Source organism: Ursus maritimus, unplaced genomic scaffold, assembly GCF_017311325.1.
Source record: "Ursus maritimus isolate PB19 unplaced genomic scaffold, ASM1731132v1 scaffold_7, whole genome shotgun sequence".
NCBI lineage: Eukaryota > Metazoa > Chordata > Mammalia > Carnivora > Ursidae > Ursus > Ursus maritimus.
Genome location: NW_024426885.1, coordinates 51,673,530 through 51,694,383, shown reverse-complemented (window position 1 = coordinate 51,694,383; position 20,854 = coordinate 51,673,530). Strand labels below are relative to the sequence as shown.

Sequence of the window (20,854 nt, the reverse complement as noted above, 5' to 3'; positions counted from 1 at the left end):
AGAATCCCAGCGTTCCAGCGCTACATAGATTGCTCTTCCTTCCCTCCACCCCAGCCCTGCACTGCTGCTTCACCCTCCCCTCCCTGCCTCCCCTCGCTTCACCCAGATCCTTAACAGGAAAGTCTCACTTGGAGATACCACAGGGGACACAAATGTCATGGGGGCTGCTCAGGCCAACACTAAGGGGGTGGGGACTTACAGCTGACACCACCCAGGGGCATCCAATTTCAGTCCCCAGGGCCAGCTGGACCCAGAAAGGGACAGCCTTTGCCCTTCTGGTGGCCAACATGCCACTGCCTCAGCCACTCCGCTTGCCCCGCCTTGGACACAGGCTGACATCCCAGTCTGGGGGCTCAGAAGGAGGCCCCTCATCACAGAAAAGCCCACGGGCTCAGATGGCCACATGCCGGCAGAGATGCCACCTGGAGAAGGCTGGGCCAAGGTTTGTCTGGTAAATCTCAGAGAACGTGACAAGAGCAACTGTTGGTGCGTTTGTGGATTTTAGATGGCATTTCTTAAAGCGTGGCTGGGGGACCACCTGCATGAAATTCACTAGGGCACTTGTTTAAAGTGCAGATTCTAGGGCCCAACCCCAGACCTCCTGTGGATAGAGCCCAGGAATCTGTATTTTTTAACCAGCACTCAGGTGATCCTTATGCACACTAAAATTGAGAATCGCTGCTGAGAGGAAGTCCCAACATCGCCCTATAAGGCCATTACTGACAGGGAAGAAAGAATCATAAGCTACACTGTGTTCCTACATCTCCCACCTGCCATATATGCCCCAAGCACAGGTCTTTAACCTCATGTATCCTCTCCAACAGCCATGTCAGGCCTACAGCCTGGCTCCGTGGGTCGGAAAGGGGGAACCCAAGACAGCAGCAGGGTACGAGGGTTCCTACAACTCGGCTCTGAGTTTCCTGAGAGCCAAAGCCAAGCAGCAACCATGACTGGTTACGTTGTCCTCTGAACCCATTCATTCGACACGTATAGGCTAGGTATGTGTCAGGCACTTTGTTGGGCCCTGCCTACTCAGAGGTAAAGAAATAGATATGGTCCCTACCCTTTACCTCCCAGGTCCTCAGGAAGAGGAAAGTTTTTGCTTACATTTAGCCTCAATAGAAACTTCCTCACATGCGGTATACAGATTAAAAAAATAAACATAGCAAGTGCTGTAACACATTTCAAAATATTGTTTCTGGGAGCATCTCTTAGTAAGGCCAAGTATCCATGTAGTAGAAGCAACTGGAATCCAGATAAATGGTCCAAATACAGAGGTTCCTTATGATGCTAATTGTTCCAAGGATAAATCCTAAACCACAGAAGAAGAAAGGACCATTTGCCCTTCAACTATAGCAATATGGGGAAACACTTTGGATGTAAGCAAGAGAGCAGGATATAAAATGTTATGCTCCACGAGGTGAAAAATCTATATGCATATGAATAAAGATAAGAAGGGAATCTGAAGATTTAAAAATAAAAAAAGACATAAGGGCTCAGGCTCCTTGGGGGGGTGCTCTTAAATCTTAAAATAACGACTTATCATTGCCATCACCTGGCCCACTAGCTCCTGCATCCAAGCCTATTTTAAATGCCTCCTTCAGCCTAGTGGGGAGCTAAGCTTGGAACCACGGGCTCCCTTAAGAGCCCCAACTCCACACCTATCACTGTTCCAAGCAGAGGGAGTGACGTTATATGACTTTCAGTGACTTTATGTAGACAGGCCTGCAGACAAAGACGGTGCTCAATGCACAGCCACACGAACTCCCTACCTTGTAACAGAGCCACGAATGTGGGCCTCTGGGGCCACAATGACAAGAAACAATGGAACAAAAGAAGGATTCCCACCCAGATCCAATCCCCCCATAAGACCAGGTCTCTCCCTGTGCCTCCTGAGCAGTTCACCGTGGATGCCAAGGAGAAGCAGCTTGATACCCTTTTCTTTCCTTTTCATTCGCAGCACAGAAAATCACAAACAAGAAAGAAAACAGGCAGAGAGACTCTGCAAACAGAGCAAGCCCCTTCAGACCCCCATGGACAACGCTGGTGGGCCTACCACATTCCCGGACACAGAAATCCAACACCTGCGGAGCCCCAGACAGACAGACAGCGAAGAGTGAAACCCAGCCCCAGCTGCTGCACCTTTATAAAATATACAGCGTAAACTGAGAGGCTGCAGGGAAGCCGCGGGCCTTCACTCCCTAACCCCGTGGGCACCAGCCTAGTGGGCACCCAGGCCCAACTCTCCAGGAGCTCACATCCCCTGTGCCCACACCTATGGCACAGCCCCCAGCGTGGTCCCTCCATCTCCAAGACAACACCCTCCCACTCTCCCACCTCCGAACCATACTGGCATCGACAGATTCCTGACCCCTCTTGTTGGCATCAGTGCTCGTCAGCCAGGACCAGGCCTCTGTCCCTAAGTTAACCTGGTACGCAAGCCACACACAGAGCCCCAGTCTTGGCATAACCATCTCGAGAGAGGGGGAGTTGATGTCTGAAGCATATGATCCTATACAAGAATCCTTTCCTTGAGGGGGGAAAAAAAATCAAAGAGAAATCAAACCTCATCCAGTTTGGGCAGGGAAAGAAAGATGTCAGTTGGAAAAGACAAGACAAGGTTGAAAGGAGATGAGGAAGGGAAGGACATGATGACACAGGTCAGGGAAGTTCAGGTGGGCAGGGAAGGAGGAGAGAATGACAGCCAAAGGCAGGCAGCTCCACAAAGTCGCCACAACAGCTATCGTCACACCCCAGAGTGTGGCTCCCAGCTTCCCTCCCTCGCTCACCCCTGGGTCAGAGGACGCTGGTGAGATGAGGAACACGAAGCGTTGCATCATTAACTGAAGACACCAGACACCAGCCCCATTTCGGATGCACCAGGGCTCTGCTGTGTGGGCACAGGGAGGTACCCACTCTTGAGCTGCCGTCCCTGCCTGCGCCCTGCACCCTTGGCCACAGGCTATCTGTTGAAGAGCCCAGCCCACGGTGTCATCCCACTACCCCAGGGGAGGAGGGCATCTGACTGCCCACATATCTCTATGGCAACCATCGCCTCCAACTCAAGGTACCCAGAGAGAAAGAAAACAAACAAATAAGTCAACTTTATAGCCAATGTAGAGGAACAGCAAGAGATGGAGGCTGGGAGGGAGACAGCAAGACCAGCCCTGTTCGTGGGGATGAACAGAAGCCCTCCCAGCCAGGAGGCAGACATAGCCTTGCTACACAGGTCCCAGAACAACTGGACGCATGACAGAAGCCCCCGGTCATCTCCGTGGAATTTAATAGCTTCTCTGATGCTTCCGGACATCAACTACATCTCTCATCCCAGAGTCGCCTGGGTCCCTATTAGCCATAGCCCTCACCTTCCCCAGGGCATCGGTCCTGGCTCCTAATAAATGTGTGGCATCCTACTGCCCCATAGTAGCTCCTTTCTCTGGGTCTAAAAACCTTTGTCCCCTGCTGCACCCCGCAGCCCTCAATGACGACCCATCCACATACCTCTGTACTCGCTAGACCTGTTCACAGAGCACTGCACACACTGCTGGGTCTATACCTATCAGATGAGGTGAGTTTGGCAAGCACCCAATACAAGGTTCAGGGAGTGTAGGTTCGAAGTGTGAAAGACAGGGCCTCACCCTCCTGGCCTAAGGTACTTGGGAGGATCCCACAAATCAGGCTCCAAGGCCTGGGCCTTCACAATCCTCGGACCTGGAGGCAATGCTGCTCCCACCCAGACCGGGCCATTGAGATTTCCAGACCATGAGGCATCACCCTTCACCCAGGACAGGCTGCATCTGCTGCTGCACCACCAACTTTGTAATTTGATCAAAAAAGCAATCAAGTTCATCTGGCAGGATTTGTTCCCGAGAAGCCCTCGCCAGTAGCAGCCTCCCCTGATGTTTACAGATTCCCTTCCCTTGGGAGTCTGTTCTGCCGCCTGGTGGGCAGGGGGAGGCTGGATTCGTCAGAGCTGTTCACTTACTGCATTTCCAACCTAAGTCACCACTGGGCACAGGGGCTAGGACAGGCCTGGAGTGGCTGCCCACTGCCCCCAACCCAGAGACTCTAAATTAAGAGCTCTCCATTCCATGATACTACCATTCCCCGTATCTCCGCCTCCCTTAAAAACCAAACTCCCTTGAGCCTTCAGGTACCATTCCTCCCTGTAGCCACCTACGTGTCTTACATCTTTTTCATTCTTTTCTACCCGAGCACGACCCATGCAACTCCTTAACTGGCTTCCAAGTCAACCAACCCTGAAACTCCAGTTCTTCTGCAGGGGCTAAAATACACAACTCCCAACTCCTGGAGCATCTTCAGAAGCTATAGCCCTTGGAGGCAGCCTAGGGAGAGGCCACAATGGGGGAACACTCACCCCGGGCAGATAACTTCTTGGTATTGATGATTTTTGCTGCATATTCTTGCGTGGAGGTTTTCTTCACACACCTGCGGACCACAGAGAAAGCACCCCTGGAGGGAGAAGGGGGAAAGAACTGGGACACGGAGCAGAGCAGAGTGACACAGACACGCTTCAGGTCTGAGAACAGCGACGCTCCCATCACCAGCCCTTTAGTCAAAATCATAGCCCCCAACATAGTGACCATCACCCTCTAACATGGGGCAGAAGGATGTGGCCACTGCATGACACTGAACGGATGTGGGTGGAGGACCACGGCATCCCACCCCCACGTCTAGTCGCCAGACAAAGCAACAGCCTCAACCTCAGGCTGTACATCAGGAGCTGGTGGGCAACGCTTAAAACACACACCTGCTGCATCTCAGGGACAGCCCTGCAGTCCCGGCCAAGAGAACCAGGAGAAGGGACAGAGACCCTGCCCTTCTCTCAGCAGGAATAGTTGAGGGTAGGGGAAGGAGAGATTAGGAAGAGGGTATGATTCGGAGAGGGAAATCTCCCTCAATCATGGGGGTAGGTGAGGAAAGTGAGGCTCAAACCCCCCACAACCGGCTTCATCCCACTGCATCCCAGCCTCAACTGACAGCAGAGAAGGAGAGGATCCAGTTGTGGGTCTCAGACATCAATAGCTCCCCTACCCCATGATTTTTACCACTACTTTCCCCCCAAATGGGAGCTCGCACTCTCTAGCTCTGGAAACGTCTAGGGGGGCGGGCAGGGCGGGGGCTGCAGTGGCCGGGCTCGGCGCCGCGGGTGGGGGTGGGGGGGCCGGGGCTGCTGCAGCGGCCAGCTCAGTGCAGAGGGGAGGGGGATGCTGCGGCTGCGGCGCGCGGCTCCCGGGACCACTGCAGGGATAGGGGGAGGGGACAAGGGGGTGCTGCAGCACTGCCCAGCAGCGGGGCTGGGATCCTGGAAGCATCACTAGCGGGGGGCGGGGCCGGGCACCAAACATCCCCCCACACTCGGGCACCGCAGCGGGGTTGGAGCTGCAGGGCCGGGGAGGGTCCAGAGTGCCAGGCGCGTGGGACATGGGACAGGGTGCTGAGTGAGCTCCCGAGCAGGGTGAGGAGGGGGCGCGGCGAGCAGGCTGGGTCAGAACGGGGGGCGCCTGAAGGGTGAGGGAGGGGCGGGGCTGGAGCGCGCCCAGGAGCGGTCCGGGGGCTGCAGTCCCCGCGGCAGCGCGGTGTGCAGCAGCCCGGGCAGCTGCTGCAGGGCGCGGAGGGGGCTGCGGGGCAGGGAGCTGGGGGCGAGGGGGCCCCGGAGGCTGCGGGCGGGAAAGGCTGGGGGTGGGGCGGGCCGAGGGGGCGCTGCAGCGGCCGGTGCAGGGCCGGGGGGCGGGGCGAGGAGCCGCATAGCGCCCGGGCGGCGGGGACAGGGTGGGGGGCCGCGGCGGGCGGCGGGCGGGCCGTACTTGCCGAGCTCCTCGAAGAGCTGATAGTCGTCGGTGAAGCGGGTGCAGGTGGCTGTGGTGGCCATGCTGGCGGGCGGGCGGACGCGGCGGTGCAGCCCGCGCCGACGTCGGTGCACAGTCACCGCCGCCCGGCCGAGGGAGCAAGAGGAGGAGACGGGGCTGAGCCCGGCAGCACCGCGAGACTTTACCGGGGAGAGCGAGGGAGGGAGGGACACCCCCGCGCCCGCCCGCCCGCCCCGCCCCCAGCCCCGCCGGCCCCCCGCCCGGCCCCCGGACCGCCCCCGGGGAGGGGCCTCCTGCCGCCGGCTCCGCCCCGCCCCGGGAGCCGCCCGGGCTGGGCCGCGCGCGCCGGGGAGCAGAGGGGAGGGGAGGTGGTCCCAGCCCGTGCCACCCGAAGGGAGCTGAAAGCCTCGCGACCTGTGGGTTTGTCCCAGGGCAGACCCTGCAAGGGCTCGGAATGTGCGTGCTATGTGTGTTGTGTTGGGAGTGTGTAGGAGTCTGGACCACCGAGTTTTCTAGCCGTCCTTAGCCCCCAGCCCGGCTCACAGGATGTGGAGAGAGGGCCAAGGTCAAAAAGTCCGCGGTCAGACTGCACACGCGGGAGGCGCCCCCAGCCTGTGCAGAGCCAGCTCTCTCAACAGCCTTCCCTCTGGAAGCGGACAGTCTAGACTTGTGTAAGCATCAGGGCCATTATTAGATAAAACCCTTCAGGCACGGTTTGTTCAGGGAGCCCAGGCCAGGGCCGAGGATGCAGGTGGAACTTTGCCTTCCTGCACTCCAACCTTGGCGATAAGAGAATGTTCTCTCTCAGGCCAGTAACGAAAGGGATGAGGTGGGAACGATTAGAAAGGATTTGTGCATTTGTGGGCTAGAAGAGCAAGTTGAAGGAAGGAGAAAAAATATCCCCATTTTCTTGCAGGGCACCCTGTATTTTATTTTATAGCACTCATCACATTTTGTAATGATATATTTAATTCACTGCTATGAGACGCAGTAGAGCTAGAATGTGGTTGTCTAAAGAGTTCTGATGTCAGACTGCCTGCTTGGATTTCTGGGCAACTCATTGACAAGCTGTGTGATGTTGGGCAAGTCACTTAATCTTTCTGTGCCTCAGTACTTTATCTGAAATCTGAGAAGAATAATAGTATCTACCTCACGGGGTTGTGAGTATTAAATGGGCTAAATCGCATAAAGCACTTTGAGTAGCTCTTGGCATCTAATTAGAACAGAGGTAGCTATTCTTCTTTGTTTAATATTTGCCTTCCCACTAAATTGTAGGCTCCAATAGGGCAGGGCCTCTGCCTCCTCTGTTCATTGTATACTTCGTCCCAGTCCCTCAGTAAACATTTGTGGAATGAAGGGACTACTTGGGCCCCTGGCGGGGGGAGTTACCATCCCTTCCTCTGTCCCTACTGTCAGAGGACAGTAGGACTGAGGTACATAACTATCTCCATGGAAGAGAAACAAGCTGGGTAGGTTCCCAGCCTGCCCTGCCCAGGCAGCTGTACCCCAAGTCAGGGGCCAGCCCCAACTGGGCAGGATGGAGTTGGGCCAACTGCTGCAGCTCAGTCTTGATTACAGCAGGACGCCCACTGGGAGTCAGGCCTCCATTGTCAGCAAGCTGGCTCACCGAGAAGGCAGCTGAGAGGCGTCCCAGACTCCCAGGCTGCCTCCCTGAGGGGGTGGGTGGAGCAAAGCTCCCAAGGAAGGCTCCCTCCTTTCCTCACCCAACAGCCCTGGGAGCTGGGGAAAACCAGACTGCCCAAAGGGGGCAATTAAAGGAATAGGAGAGGAAAAGCTTTAACAGATTGCCTGGGAGGAGGGCAGAAGGGGCCAGAAGAAAGGGCTGAGGTGACAGAGCACCATGCCCCACCCCTCCCCAGGGCAACAGGAAGTGAGGCGCTGGGGAGTAAGGCCACTTCCTATCTCAAAGCACTGGGGTGAGAGCCGAGTTCCAAGTCCCAGCGTGGGCCAAGGCAGTGAGATTATACACGGGGATGGCAGTGAGTCCTGACTTTCTGTCATCCACCTTAAAGGCAGAAGTGATGGCTAGCTAGCTAGTCGGCACTCCAGAAGTAGGGGCTGCATATTAATCATCAACGGGCCCTTCCCGAGCCCTCAGGACAACTTAGTTCCTGACCTCCTCGTGCTGAAACTTTATATTCATTAATGTAAGGTGGAATGAGAAGATGGAGGGAGATCAGAACAAGCTAGGGGGCTGTGAAGCCCCCCTAGGGTATCCCAGGAAAAAACATAAAATCAGGACTACGACTCCCAGGTACCCACCGTGAGAGGGGCTATCTTCCCCACTGAGGGTGAGCCTTCTATGCTGGGTTTTTGAGGGTAACCATATAAAGCCCTTTGCACAGAGTCTCTGGGTATAAGGAAGAGTGTTGAGAAAAAGAGTGGGGGGAAGCCTTGGGGATGACTCACACTGCCTTGTAAGTGGAACTAGCTGCCTTTCAACAAGGTTTATTGACTGCCTACTATGTGCTGGGCACTACCTCTCATTTTGAGAAACGTCCAAATAAAGTGGAAAATTAGACTTCACAATTAAAACAACTCAAATCAATCTCTCCTTTTTCCTTTCTATGTCTACCTCACTTCTCCTTCTCACTACTTCTGTCAACTGGTCAGACTCCGACGAAAGAGGGGCAATTTGGAACCTATAGACACCTTTGTGTGCACACCCAAATTCACACCCTCGTACACAACCTCCTGATGCCCATTGCTGTAGCACCCACACAACCTCCAGCTACCCCTCAGCAATTAGAGGGAAGATACATATAAATAATAACGAGTTCACCAGCTCCCTGTGCATCAGTATCTATGGCAACCTCATGGGGTCCTCCAGCTGCGCTGTTCCGGTTGCAGCCAGTCCCCTGGGCAGCACCAGCACTCAGGCCGTGCCCACAGCGCGGGGAATAGGGAATTACACAGGAAATCGATGCCCCGATAATCACCAGAGGTGCTCCACTGGGTGGGATCCTCTGTCATTCCTCCGATAAGTCTCCAAAAATTACACCATGGGACTTGCCCCCTGAATTCGAGAACCTTCCCTCCCTAATTTTGGAATGCAACTTTAGAATGTAAAGGTACTTATTCTTCAGACCTGAGGAAAATGGGGCAATTGAAAATGAGGTATTTAAATGCAAGGGGGATGACACTCTTGGAAACAAAGAATAGTTAACTTGCTTGTTGGGGGACGTTGTAAAATAAATTTGGAGACAGTTTAGTCTTGTGCCCATGAGGCGTTTTCAATCCATATTCCACAGAAACCTACAGGTTACATGGTCATGCCTCTGCAGCTGTTCAACATATATGTTGGAGTTCTGCATAAGATTTTGTTGAAGAAGAATCCTTGGCTAAAAAACATTCCTGAAAGAAGTTTGAAACTCACTGGACCAGTGGCTTCTGAAGTTCCCTCCAACTCTAAGATTCTATGGTTGGTTTTGGAGAATTAGGGGTAATGAGGTCATGGCTCTCTCCAAGGACTCTGAGAAAATTATTAGTGGTGAGGTATTTGAAACTAGTGACAAGATATGATAACGGGGATAAGAAAGAGTGAGAAAGGGGCGCCCAGGTGACTCAGTCGGTTAAGCATCTGCCTTCTGCTCAGGTCATGATCTCAGTTCTGGGATTGAGCCCCTTGTCTGGCTCCCTGCTCAGCAAGGAGTCTGCTTCTCCCTCTCCTTTTGCCCCTCCCCCTCCTCATGCTCTCTCTTTTTCTCTCTCTCAAATAAACAAATAAAATCTTAAAAAAAAAAAGAAAGAAAGAAAGAGGGGTACCTGGGTGGCTCAGTTGTTAAGTGGCTGCCTTCGGCTTAGGTCATGGTCCCGGGGGTCCTGGGATTGAGCCTCGCATCAGTGAGCCTGCTTCTCCCTCTCCCTCTGCCTGCTGCTCCCCCTGCTGTGCTTGCGCGCTCTCTCTGTGTCAAATAAATAAATAAAATCTTAGAAAAAAAAAGAGCGAGAACGACAAATGAAAACACTTAAATTTCTTTTTGAAGTTTTATTTATTTAAGTAATCGCTACACCCATTGTGAAGGTCCAACTCATGACCCTGAGATCAAGAGTGGCATGTTCTTCCAACTGAGCTAGGCAGACACCCTGACAAATGAAAACATTTAAATAAACAATTCCTAGACTAGGGGGCCTGATGAGGGATGCCCCTCTCTCCCCTGGAAAACACATCAAATCGTAACCACACACGGAATAGTTGATATGCCACATCCTCAGTAACTGCTCCCAACAGCCATTGTCCTTAGCCAGAGTGTTTTCCCATCCCTGCTGTATCTAAGAGCTGAAAAAAGGATTAGGAACCACAGATTTAACCAGTAACCTCAGTATTTCTTAAAAGAGGAGCTGAAGAATTAAAAGTGAGGGGCTGAGCTCTGAAGGATTGGGCATAGGGGATGAGATTTTGGGGTGAGAAGCTGAGGACATTCGGAGCGAGGGCTGAAAACTTTTGCGTGAAGAGCTGAAGTGTCTGGAACAGGGTCTGAGGTGCTGGGGATGAGCTGAGTTCAGAATTCTGGGTGAGTTGTGGGAGTATAAAATGTGAGGAGCTCTGGTATTTGGAGGGAGGGGATGAGGGACTGGCGGGGAGAAACTTCCATTTTCCAGCTAGAGGGGTGGTTCCAAAGGGCAGTCTGATTTCCACCTTCCCACCCCCGAGTCCAGGTCAGCTCTCTCTGCCTCTCCACCCCTCCACCACCCCTCTAAAGACTGCACTCCTTGAAGACAGAGGGTACCTGATCTCTTCTTGTACCCTTAACATGAAGCACAAAGCCTGGCATATAGTAGGTGCTCAGTAATTATTTGTAGAATGAATGGAGTACTGGGGGCACAAGACAGAGGGAGCACCCGAGGAGAGGAGACAAAACTGTCCTGAGAAAAAGAAGATAGATTGGGGTAAGGGGCGGCTTCCCGCGCCGGCAGGGACGGTCAGGGCCGGAAGAGTGGCATGTGGGGCCCCCTGGTGGGCAGACCTGAGGCACACAGGGTGCTAGAGGGAGGGGCTGGAGAGCCGGAGGAATGTGAATGAGAAAGAGAGGTGTGGTGAAGATAATAAAACCTCAATTGTAGCTAACCTTGAGGGAGAGCTTGCTACCGGAAAGGCAGAGGCACTAAGTACGCCAGCTTACGCTTTTCCCTTTAACCCTCACCACCCCACTCTGAGACAGGGCCTCATTCCCATTTCACAGAAGAGGAACCTGGAGTTTAGAAAAGCAAAGTAAGGGCACCTGGCTGGCTCAGTCAGTAGAGCATGTGACTGTTGATTTTGGGGTCTTGAGTTCGAGCCCCACGTTGGGTGTAGAGATTACTTAAAAAAAGAAAGGAAGGGAGGAAGGAAGAAGGGAGAAAGAAAGAAAGAAAGAAAGGGAAAAAGAAAGAAAGGGAAAGTAGCTTGCCTAAGAGCAAACAACTAAAATGTTGTAAGGGAGGATGTGACTAAAGAAAATTGAATAAAAATCGATATTGGGGTGGGGTAGTAGTAAGTGGCATGGGGTATTCAATTCAGATGTGCTCATACCAGCAATGGGATCTAGATTGGAATCTTAAACCCCAGGTGGATTTATCCCCATCGAATCCTAGTCCTGAGTCCAGACACCTACTCAGTGGGGATACTCAGTCATTCATTTCTTTTATTTTTTTTTATCACCTCTCTGCTGCAGTCACTTAGAAACCTAAGAGAACAATTTGATAAAATTCTTGCCCTCATGGAACTTACATTGGGATAGGGTCTGTATTGCCAGCAGGCAATGAACCTAGAAAGTGGTCTCTCAGCCTGGAGTAAGTTCTACAGAGAACATCAAATAAAGCAATGGGATAGAGTGGGGAGGAAGAGAGAATTCCTTTAACTGAGGTACTTGGACATGGCTGCCCTTGGAAAGGGACTTTAAGGGAGAGCTAAACGATGATAAGGAGGTAGTCCTTGAAGGTGTGGGACAAGAGCATTCCTGGTGGAAGGAACTGCAGCAAAGGCCTGAGATAAAAACGGTCACGCTATATTTGAGGGGTGGAAAGAAGGCTTGTGTGGCAGGAACAGAGTGGGCAAGTGGGAAGGGGTAGGCTAACAGGACCTGGAGGCCCCAATAAACCCCACTGTCCTGGTATAACCCCCCTGGTGCTCCTTCCAAACTGTGGGTCATAAAGCTGAAGCCCCCCTTTATGCCAGAAGATACCTTCATCAAGAGTGGACATGACAAAGGGCCTGAAGCTGGCGGTGACCCTGTTCCTTGTCTACCACAAAGGAGGGTGCTGGAGGCGGGCTCAGGGTGACCCCTTGGAGCTCTTGGGGCTCTGGGGGTGTTGTGCCGAAGGGTTCTGCAAAGAGAGCCAATGTCCCCTCAGTCCATTTACACAACAGTCTCACTGCCCTGGGTAAGCTTCCAGCCCAACTCTTGGGGATATAAACATGGGCCAGAAATAGGCCCTGCCTTAAGGGAGCTTTAGTCACTGGAGGCAAGAAGATAAGCACGATAATAAAACAATGATACAACAAAAGATGAGTACCAGAGTGCAAATGACTGCCTGAATCACAGTTCCCTCCCCTTGCCTAACCTTGGTTCCCTGATCAGGTGTCACTTTCTCAGAGTAGCTTTTCCTGGCCTCTTGACCAGATCAGAACCCCGAATGACAGCCCCCCAAAGTTCCATCCACCACTTCTTCAAAGCACTTACCCCAAGTGTAATCTTACATGTGTTTGTGTGACTACAGACTTCACAAGGGTAGGTTCTGTGTCTGTTTATGTTCATCCTGGTATCCTCTCAAGTGTCCAGGGTATAGTAGGTACTTAGTAAATGCACAGAGAGTAAAAGCACAGTACTATGGGATTTTTAATGGGGGAGCAAGCAGATCATGCTGGAACAATTGGAAAAACTGGAAGAGATGAAAGGAGGGGAAGGATGCTGGCAGATGGAGTTGTAGGTGAGGGGTCATTGCTGGTCGAGAAGAGTGTGAGGCCCTGAGATACTGAGGGCTTGGCAGGTGTATGGGAAACTGGGCAGTCAGGTGAGCTAGAGGGGAGAGTGGAGGGAAGGAAAAGAACATAAATCTGGGGACCAGCCAGATGTTAACAGTATTTGGCTCTGGGCCACGCAGGGATGGGCTTTGGGAAGGTCCAATGTCCAGCTTTCTGACCAGACCAGCTCCAGAGGCTCTTAGATCCCAGACCTCGGCTAGAGATGATTACTTACCAGATATCCCCACTTGAATGTCCTGCTGTCCCCCCAAGTTCATCATGATCCAAATCCAAATTAATCAGACTGAGAGGCAGTGTAACATGGTGATGAAGAACAATGAAGCCAAATCCTGGCATCTTACTAACTATGCGAGTCTGCACATTTTATGACTTCTCTGTGCCTCAGTTTTCTCATCTGCAAAATAGGGATAATAATAGCACTTACCTCATAGGGGTTTATGTGGAGTACATGATTAGTACACGAGAAAAGTAAAACAGTGCCTTCCATATCAAGGGCTCAATAAATACTAACTATTATAATTGCTTCTCTTGCCTTGCCCAGTTTTTTTCTCCAGTTCCTTTGGCTCTGACAGTGACATGACTCTCCTGCCAATGACTTAAGTTCAGAATCTCCAAGTCAACTTTGACTCATCCCTTATCTCACTTAGAGGGCAGAGCTGGGTTTGAATTCTGCCACTCACTAGTTGTGTGACCTTGGGCAAGTTACTTAAACTCCCTGAGCTTCATGTTCCTCAGTAAAGATGTCATAGTTTTCACTATAGGGTTGTTATAATAATTTACTGATAATATTTGTAGATTAATGGCTCAATTCCGGATGCTAAATAAATGGTAGTTATTATTATTATCTTCATCCTGTGTGTCATCAGGAACCAACACCAGCATATTTTGCCCTTTAAATGTCTTTGTACTCATTCCTTCTTCTGCATTTTCCTCCCACCACCCTAGACTTGGCCTGCACCCTCCTGAGTTACTGCAGTAACTCTCCTACCTTTGCCAATTCCATTTCCTACTTCACTTTTCTTCTCTCGCTTTCTTTTTAGAAATATTGATTGATTACCCACTTTTTTCAGGGCGCTATCTCAGTGCTAGGGGTAAGGTAGTGGACAAAATAGATGTTGCCTTTGCCCTCAGGAAGCCTACATTTTGGTGAGAGGGACAAAAATACAGACAAATAAATATTTAATACATCAGGTGGTGATAAATGCTATGAAGGAAATCAAAGTGGGGAAAGGGGAAGGAGGTGCTGTTTAATGTAGGATAATCAGGGAAGGCCCTCTGCTAAGATGAACATATATGCAGAAATCAGTAGGAAATAATGTTGCTTTCAGTAGGTCACATCTTTGCTGAAATGCTGTTTCTTTCAGAATTAAGCATGAATGCTCATGTATAGCTTTCTAGATCCTCTGTAATTCTCATCGGTTTTGTGATTTCATACCACTCCCAGAATGCCCCTACTTCTACAGACATGCTTAACACGTTAAGAATGTACATAGTTAGATTAATAGTACTTATCTCTGATAGTGGTATCAGTGTGAACTTTTCCTCTTCCTGAAGAGCGCTTTCTAAATTTTTTAATGATGAACGTAGATTACTTGAATAACAACAAGAAACACAGTGTCGTATTTCCTCCTCATCGTCTTACTATAATTTTCAGACAACTCTGCAAGGTAAATTTTATATCCCCGTTTTACAGATGAGAAAACTGAGGCACAGAGAAGTTAAGCTAATCCTCTGAACTCAGCTCTTGAAATGTTTAGCACCTGATTACAGGCTCGCTGTTTGCTTATTTTAAGTTTTTGTTTTGCCTTCTCAGTTAGAGCATAGGTTTCTTAAGGGCAGAGTCCTTGCTTATTCCCATATCTCCCTCTTTCCCCTCCTCACGCTTTTATCAGACAACTATGTACTGGACATAATGGGTGCTTTTTAATGGATTGGTCTGTTCCATGTCTGATCTCTTGTTATGATATGGTTCATTATCTTGCTGGTGGTGCCATCGTGTATGCTCTTGACTCTGGGCCCACAGGTGGAGAACCTGAAGATTCGGGGGGCAGAGAGATGAGGAAGCTGGACCTCCGCCCCCAAAAGGGCAGTGATTCTGCTTGTCCACTAGAGGCCGCAGTAGGCCTGGGTTTAGAGAAACATCAGGGCTGTGGAGTACTCAGTGGACCCCACCCCAGGAGTCATTTCCAACACCAAGTCTGTCCTGGAGCCCATGGCCCCGGAGACAGTCTATCAGTGTACCTGGCTCCAGTTTCTTCCAATAAATCATCAGATTCCTGGACCTGGAATGAGTTAGCTCCAGAATAAAAGCTGCTGTTGGCAGCTAGATAGCAGGAGTATGCTGGCAGTTTCTAGATGCCCCTCAATTAGCCAAATCAACAATCATGCGTGGAGCACCCTACGGAGCACCTGCTGTGTACCATGTAGCATGCTAGACTCTGGAATTAGCTTGGTGAACAAGACAGACTGTTCCTGCCCTTCCAGCTCTTATGATCTAAGGAGGTACACAGACAAGCCTAAAAATACTGTATTGTGTGATAAGCTGCTAACATGATTTCTGTTCCAGGGTTAGCTCTCCCTGGGTCTCATTTCAGTGTGGATTATCCCATGGGATATCTACCTGCTTTAGAGACATGAAATAAATAAAGGTGAGAAGCAGAGAAAAGAACCTTTGTCCATATTTGGAGAATCACTGCCAAGCCCCCCCCCCCCCCAAGGTGGAAGGGTTCTCAGTGGCTCTTGGCAGATCTGAGGGTGTCTGGGGTTGAGGTGGGTGCTGGGGGCAAGGAAGTGCCAGGCCACCTCTCCACAGCTTTTCTTCTCTCCTTTTTCCAAGGGCCTGGGAGCTTTGCTTGGGAAGGAAAGGAGAGTCCCCCAATTTTGGGGTGTGACGCAGACTGCTGGTTTTCTCACCGACTTTTCATTGCCTCTTTCTTTTCTTCACTTCCTTTTCTCAGATTATCTGTCAATCAATGTATTTATCACATGAAGGTTATGTTTAGGTTATTCCTTTTTACCCAGAGGCATGAGGTCAGAGAAGTTGCAACAATTAGGGAGGTAAGATAATTAGAGAGAAGGGTAAAGACAGACACCCATGCAGTGCAGCATTTTGACACGTACAAATTGCTAGGTGCAGACACTCATTCCTGGGGTCGATCCCTGGGGCTGATGTGGTCTGGGTAGGCTTCCTTCCTGGACAAGGAGACCAGGGCCTTCCAGGATGAGCCCTCAATCTATCCTGGTAGGGTTTCTCTGGGAGAGATATCCTCAGAGAACAGAGGGGAGGATAAAACATCCCCCACGCCCCAGCTGTTCATTCCACTGTGCCTGGACAAGGGGCTCAGAGGCCCATGTGCTCAACATTCCTGAGAAGCAGCTTCTGAGTCAGAGCCCCAGAAACAGCTGAGGCAGCTTCAGGCTGGAGTCTTGGCTCTCTTTTCCCCTTTTCTGTCCAAAAGCAACTCCCTCCCTAGCTATTTGGATGTGACCAGAAACCCAAGCAGGGCTCTGGGGTAGCGCCTGGCTCAGCCAGTCTATAAAATGTATTTGGTCCCTGCATCCCCTCGTAGGCTGCAGCCCTTAGGTGAAGGCATGTGCCTGATGCCACCTATGCCAGGAAGTCCAAGGGGTGAGGAAGACTCGCCCCGTGCCTAAAAGTCAAAGCTCCCAATGCAGCCATTGTTGAGCTGCCTCCGGGAAGGGGTCTTAACTAGGACTTGGCTGGAGTTAAGACAGCAGCATTCCCCAGGCAATCTGCCAGCACCTCCTCACTGCCTGGGCGTGGGGCCCAGGACATGCCAGGGCAATGCCAGAGAGCTGACTCAGGGGGCGGCATGAGGGGAACAGAAAAACCCTTCTCACCCACCAGCTAGGAGAGGAGATGAAGCTGCCCCAAGGCCTGCTGTGATCGCCCTGTAGTGCAGACCACCAACAGGCTCTGTGGGTGGGTCCACTCCTCGGCCACTGATCCACGAAGCACCACATTTCCCGGGGTCACCAGCAGAAGGCCAGGGCTCCCCCTCTCTCCCCGAGTCCCCCTTTTCCTACAAAGACTTCTAGATGTGCAAATCTAGGTTCCCAACCCCCCCTGCTGCAACTGATTCAGGCCCTGCTATTGTCACTTTCTTGAGACTGTGACCTTGAGCAAGCCACTTTGACTTTGGTGAGTTAGATTCCTTATATTTAAGGTGGGACGGGTAATACCTGCTTGCCCCATAGGATTGCAGTAAGGATCAAATAAGATCACCTCTATGAAGGGAACTTAAATACAGCACGTTTATAATAAGGTATTATTTTTGTCACTGTTATTCCTAAAATGGGAATTACAGCTGCTGGCCCTTGAACCTCAAAGTCCTCCTCTTTGCCTCTTTTGTCTGACAAGTTGCTCTAAAGCCAGTGCTGGAATCTTAACCCAGTCCTGAGCCTCAGAAGCAGCGACACAGGCTTTTCTGCCTGGTGCTACGGTGCCAGTTTAGGGAAGCAGCCTCCACCAGTCCAGCTCTGTTAAACCGGTTCTTTCCCTTCTAATCAGACTCCTTCAGTCCAGTTTGCCTGCAGTGATGACAAAGGAACCTAAAATAGCACACCGCTGAAGACAGCTTGGGGCATAAGGTGTTGCCTGTCACCCGTGGGCCTGTCTGGGCATCTCAGCCAGGTGCAGCCCTCAACCCTCCAGGGCCTGGTGTGTCTTCCTCTACGCAGCAGAGGATGACAGTGCCTCCTGTCAGCACTTTAGGTGGCTGACTTGGATGACTACCTAGAAAGTTGGCTTGGAGGTGCCAGGGGTGGGGGCTCACGGCTCCCCCCAGCTGGCCACACACACACACATACACACACACACACACACACACACACACACACACACACACTCTTGGGGCCTCTCCCTGCACCAAGAAGCGAGCTGGGCTAAGATCATGCAGAACAGCGGCTGTGTTGTAGTCCCGGGAAAGCTTGTTGACTGGGAACAAGGAGAGTCTGATTCTGAGGACCCTGCAGCCAGCAGGCCCTGGCTTGTCACTCCTGCGGCAGAACCAGTTTGGTAGAGGCGGCTGCTGGGCCTGCGTCTGCTCTGAGACTTTGCATGGGGCCTGGGTGTATTCAAACGAGGAGGCATGCAGGGAGCCCTGGGCAGGAGCTGCCGACCTCACAGCAGAGGTCCTCATCGCAGAGACCTCCCTCATTCCCCATATTTTAAGCAGTCATTTTCATGCAGCACGAGTCTCACCCTTAGAACTTTCTCATCCAACTCTGTCTGAAGCACTTTTCTCTAGCCAGTGTGTTCTTTTCCTGGGTGATTGCTGTAAGAAAGATGAAGTCTTAGTTTATGTCAGGAATCCCAAACTGATGGTTTGTTGGCTAAATCCAGCCCTTCAACCTGTTTTTGCTGACTTGCACAATTTCAATTGGGACATTTTAACATAAAACAATCCAGATTTCAGGGCACCTGGGTAGCTCAGCCAGTTAAGCGTCTGACTCTTGGTTTCGGCTTAGGTTGTGATCTCAGGGTCATCAAATCGAGCCCCACATGGGGCTCTGTGCTCAGCACAGAGGCTGCTTGATTTTCTTTCTCCCTCTCCCTCTGCCCCTCCCACTTGTGCTCTCTCTCTAAAATCAATCAATCAATCAATCTTTTTTAAAAAATCCAGATTTCAAATATTTCTTAACATTTTGGGTCCAGGTTGGTTTCTCCTAGAACAAGTCTTCCGTTGCAAGTAGTTTATTTGGAAGGTGATCCTAGGAAACTCCAGTCAAGGAGTGGGGAAGTGGGACAGGGAAGGTAAGGGATAAGGGTGAGGTTACCAAGGAAATTACCATCTGGACGTCTGGAGCTTAATTCTCCTGGGGAACTCAGAGAAACAGTGTAGGATACATGTCCAAAGTATGTGACCCGAGAGGCAAAGGCATATTTATCCACCAAACCCAGTGGTCACTGGCTGGGAGCTGCTACAGTGTGATGGGGGAAGGGGCAATGGTGGTGTTAACTCATAAGGAGCCTGTGGTACAGTAGAGATGAGTGGGCTCCAACAGCCAGAAGAAGCTGGAACTGACAGCATCTGCTACGATGTGGAAGACCTAGCAAAACTGGTCCTCAGTTCTCACTCGGCAACAATTAGCAGGAGCTGAATGGCAGGTACCCCTTCAAAAAATACAAGAGCTCCTTGTCTGCCATAGTCCTTACATTCCGTTCCCCACATTGTCCGAACTCCACCTGCTTTACTCTTTATTTAGCCTCTGGGGTGTTACCATTTGTGTCCCCTGGTTTATGTCAATATATAGGCTCTTCAGAGCTATAGCTGTGAATCCTACTGTCCCTGTTTCCAATAACTTGTTTCTTATTTTTCTTTGCATCTCACAGGGCAGCTCGCCCAGTGATTCCAAAAGATGTTGACTGATTACTTCTGTTTCTCTAGCCCTGTACTCCGAATTATTTAATTTTCTGAGTCTCAGACCACCTTACCTCCATGCTATTATACACACTGCATCAGAGCATGTAGAATAGGTCCTCACTTTGGGGGCTGACTTAGGGAGGCCCTTTGTTATCTCTTCAACATCAACCTAATTGGCTTTCAGTTCCTAAGATGCACTGAGCAACTTTCTGCCTCAGGTCAATACCCCTCCCTGGAAAGTTCTTTCTTTCCCTTTATAACATGCTAACTCATGTCCACCCTTTAGAACTCAGCTTAAATGTCACCTCCTTAGTGAAGCCTTCCATATCACTCACTTATCTACCCCTTACTAGGTAATGTCCCTCCACTGTACATATTCACAGTGCACTGTATTCCTCCTCTACATATTTATAATAGTTACATACATGTTGGTGTAATTTGTATTTACACTGGAGTCCCATCATTAACGAAGTTAACTTATGCAAACCCAACTAACCACACTTAACTGAAAAGGCAAGAAACAAAGAAATTCCTTCATTTAAAAGTCACGCTCCACCATTAAAGCCAGATCTTGACATTTACTATCTCAGGGTGACACCCAAGGTGCAAAGAGAAATAGATGTTATTTCTTGGCTTTTGTGCTTCTAAATGCCAAGGTCCTGGCAACGTAAGGTATTTTCAAGAATAATTTTGCAATCTTTGCCTCATGCACTGATTTTAGAATCTGCCACCACCCACTAATGCACACAAATGTAGAAGGTGGGAATCAACTGCATTATCTGTCTCTCCCTCTACGCTGAAGCTCCGTGAGGACAGACAACATGCTTGCCTCCATCCATTACTAGATCCCCAGGGTCTGGCAAAGTACTGGCCACATAGTAAGTATTCAATAAATCCTTGTTGAATGGATGATGTTGGGTAGGTGGTGGATGATGAAAGATGGGTAATGGAGGAGGGATGATCAGAGCTGTGAGGACCAGCGCTGTGCAGGACACAGCTGGAGATGGGATGATACTTAATATGACTTAGCTACTTAGCAGGTTGCAGGGAGAAGGATGAGTGAGATGAAGTCGTTGGACTACTATAATTGGACTATCTGCCTAAAGGCCTACTCTTCTATAAGTCTTTCAGGATTTGTTAAGTTCTGTACCCTACTTTCCCCCAAACCAAATTCTCTGGATTAGAGCCTTATCCCAGGGAGTGCAGCCGCCTCTGAGTCACTGCACAGGACTGCTGTATCCCTCGGGGCTCAGACAGTGTGCACCATCCCCGGTGGATTCCTAGCCAAAACTAAAAACTCCACCCAACCCCCTACTGTGATTCTGTTCATGACTCTCTCCCAATTTTAGCCCAGAAGTTTGCTTTGACCCCAATGCCAGCACTGATCTCTATCACGGTTGTTTTTATAGTTCTTGTGCCGATCCCAACCTTGATTCCCACCTTGACCTTAACCTTGGTCCAGACATAGCTTGCTGCTGATCCTGAGTACAGTATACATCCATGCTTTTTTGGTGGTTGTTGTTATTTATAAAGCCTTTACACATAGTATTTAATTTGAAATTAACAACTCTATGTAAGCATCCCCATTTTACAAACAAGGAAACCAAGAGGATGGAAAATTCCCAAAGTCACACAGTTAGTAAATTGGGGAT

The 20,854-nt window shown here is 50.5% G+C and overlaps 1 protein-coding gene across 11 annotated transcripts in view; it reads right to left on the bottom strand.

Moving 5' to 3' along the window:
* The window catches only part of CAMK2G (calcium/calmodulin dependent protein kinase II gamma), a 53,818-nt gene extending 47,793 nt beyond the window's left edge, over window positions 1–6,025 (bottom strand). For 2 of the 11 annotated variants that reach the window (XM_040623996.1, XM_040623990.1), the window contains exons 1-2: window positions 5,829–6,021; window positions 4,379–4,473 (exon numbers count right to left, since the gene is read on the bottom strand). In XM_040623996.1, the coding sequence (XP_040479930.1) occupies window positions 4,379–4,473; window positions 5,829–5,893 (160 nt within the window). In that variant the 5' untranslated portion in view covers window positions 5,894–6,021. Of the gene's footprint in view, window positions 1–4,378; window positions 4,474–5,828 lie in introns of all 11 variants that reach the window. The other 9 variants (XM_040623994.1, XM_040623997.1, XM_040623987.1 and 6 more) reach the window with 9 other exon arrangements.
* Between the last annotated feature and the right edge of the window lie 14,829 nt (window positions 6,026–20,854).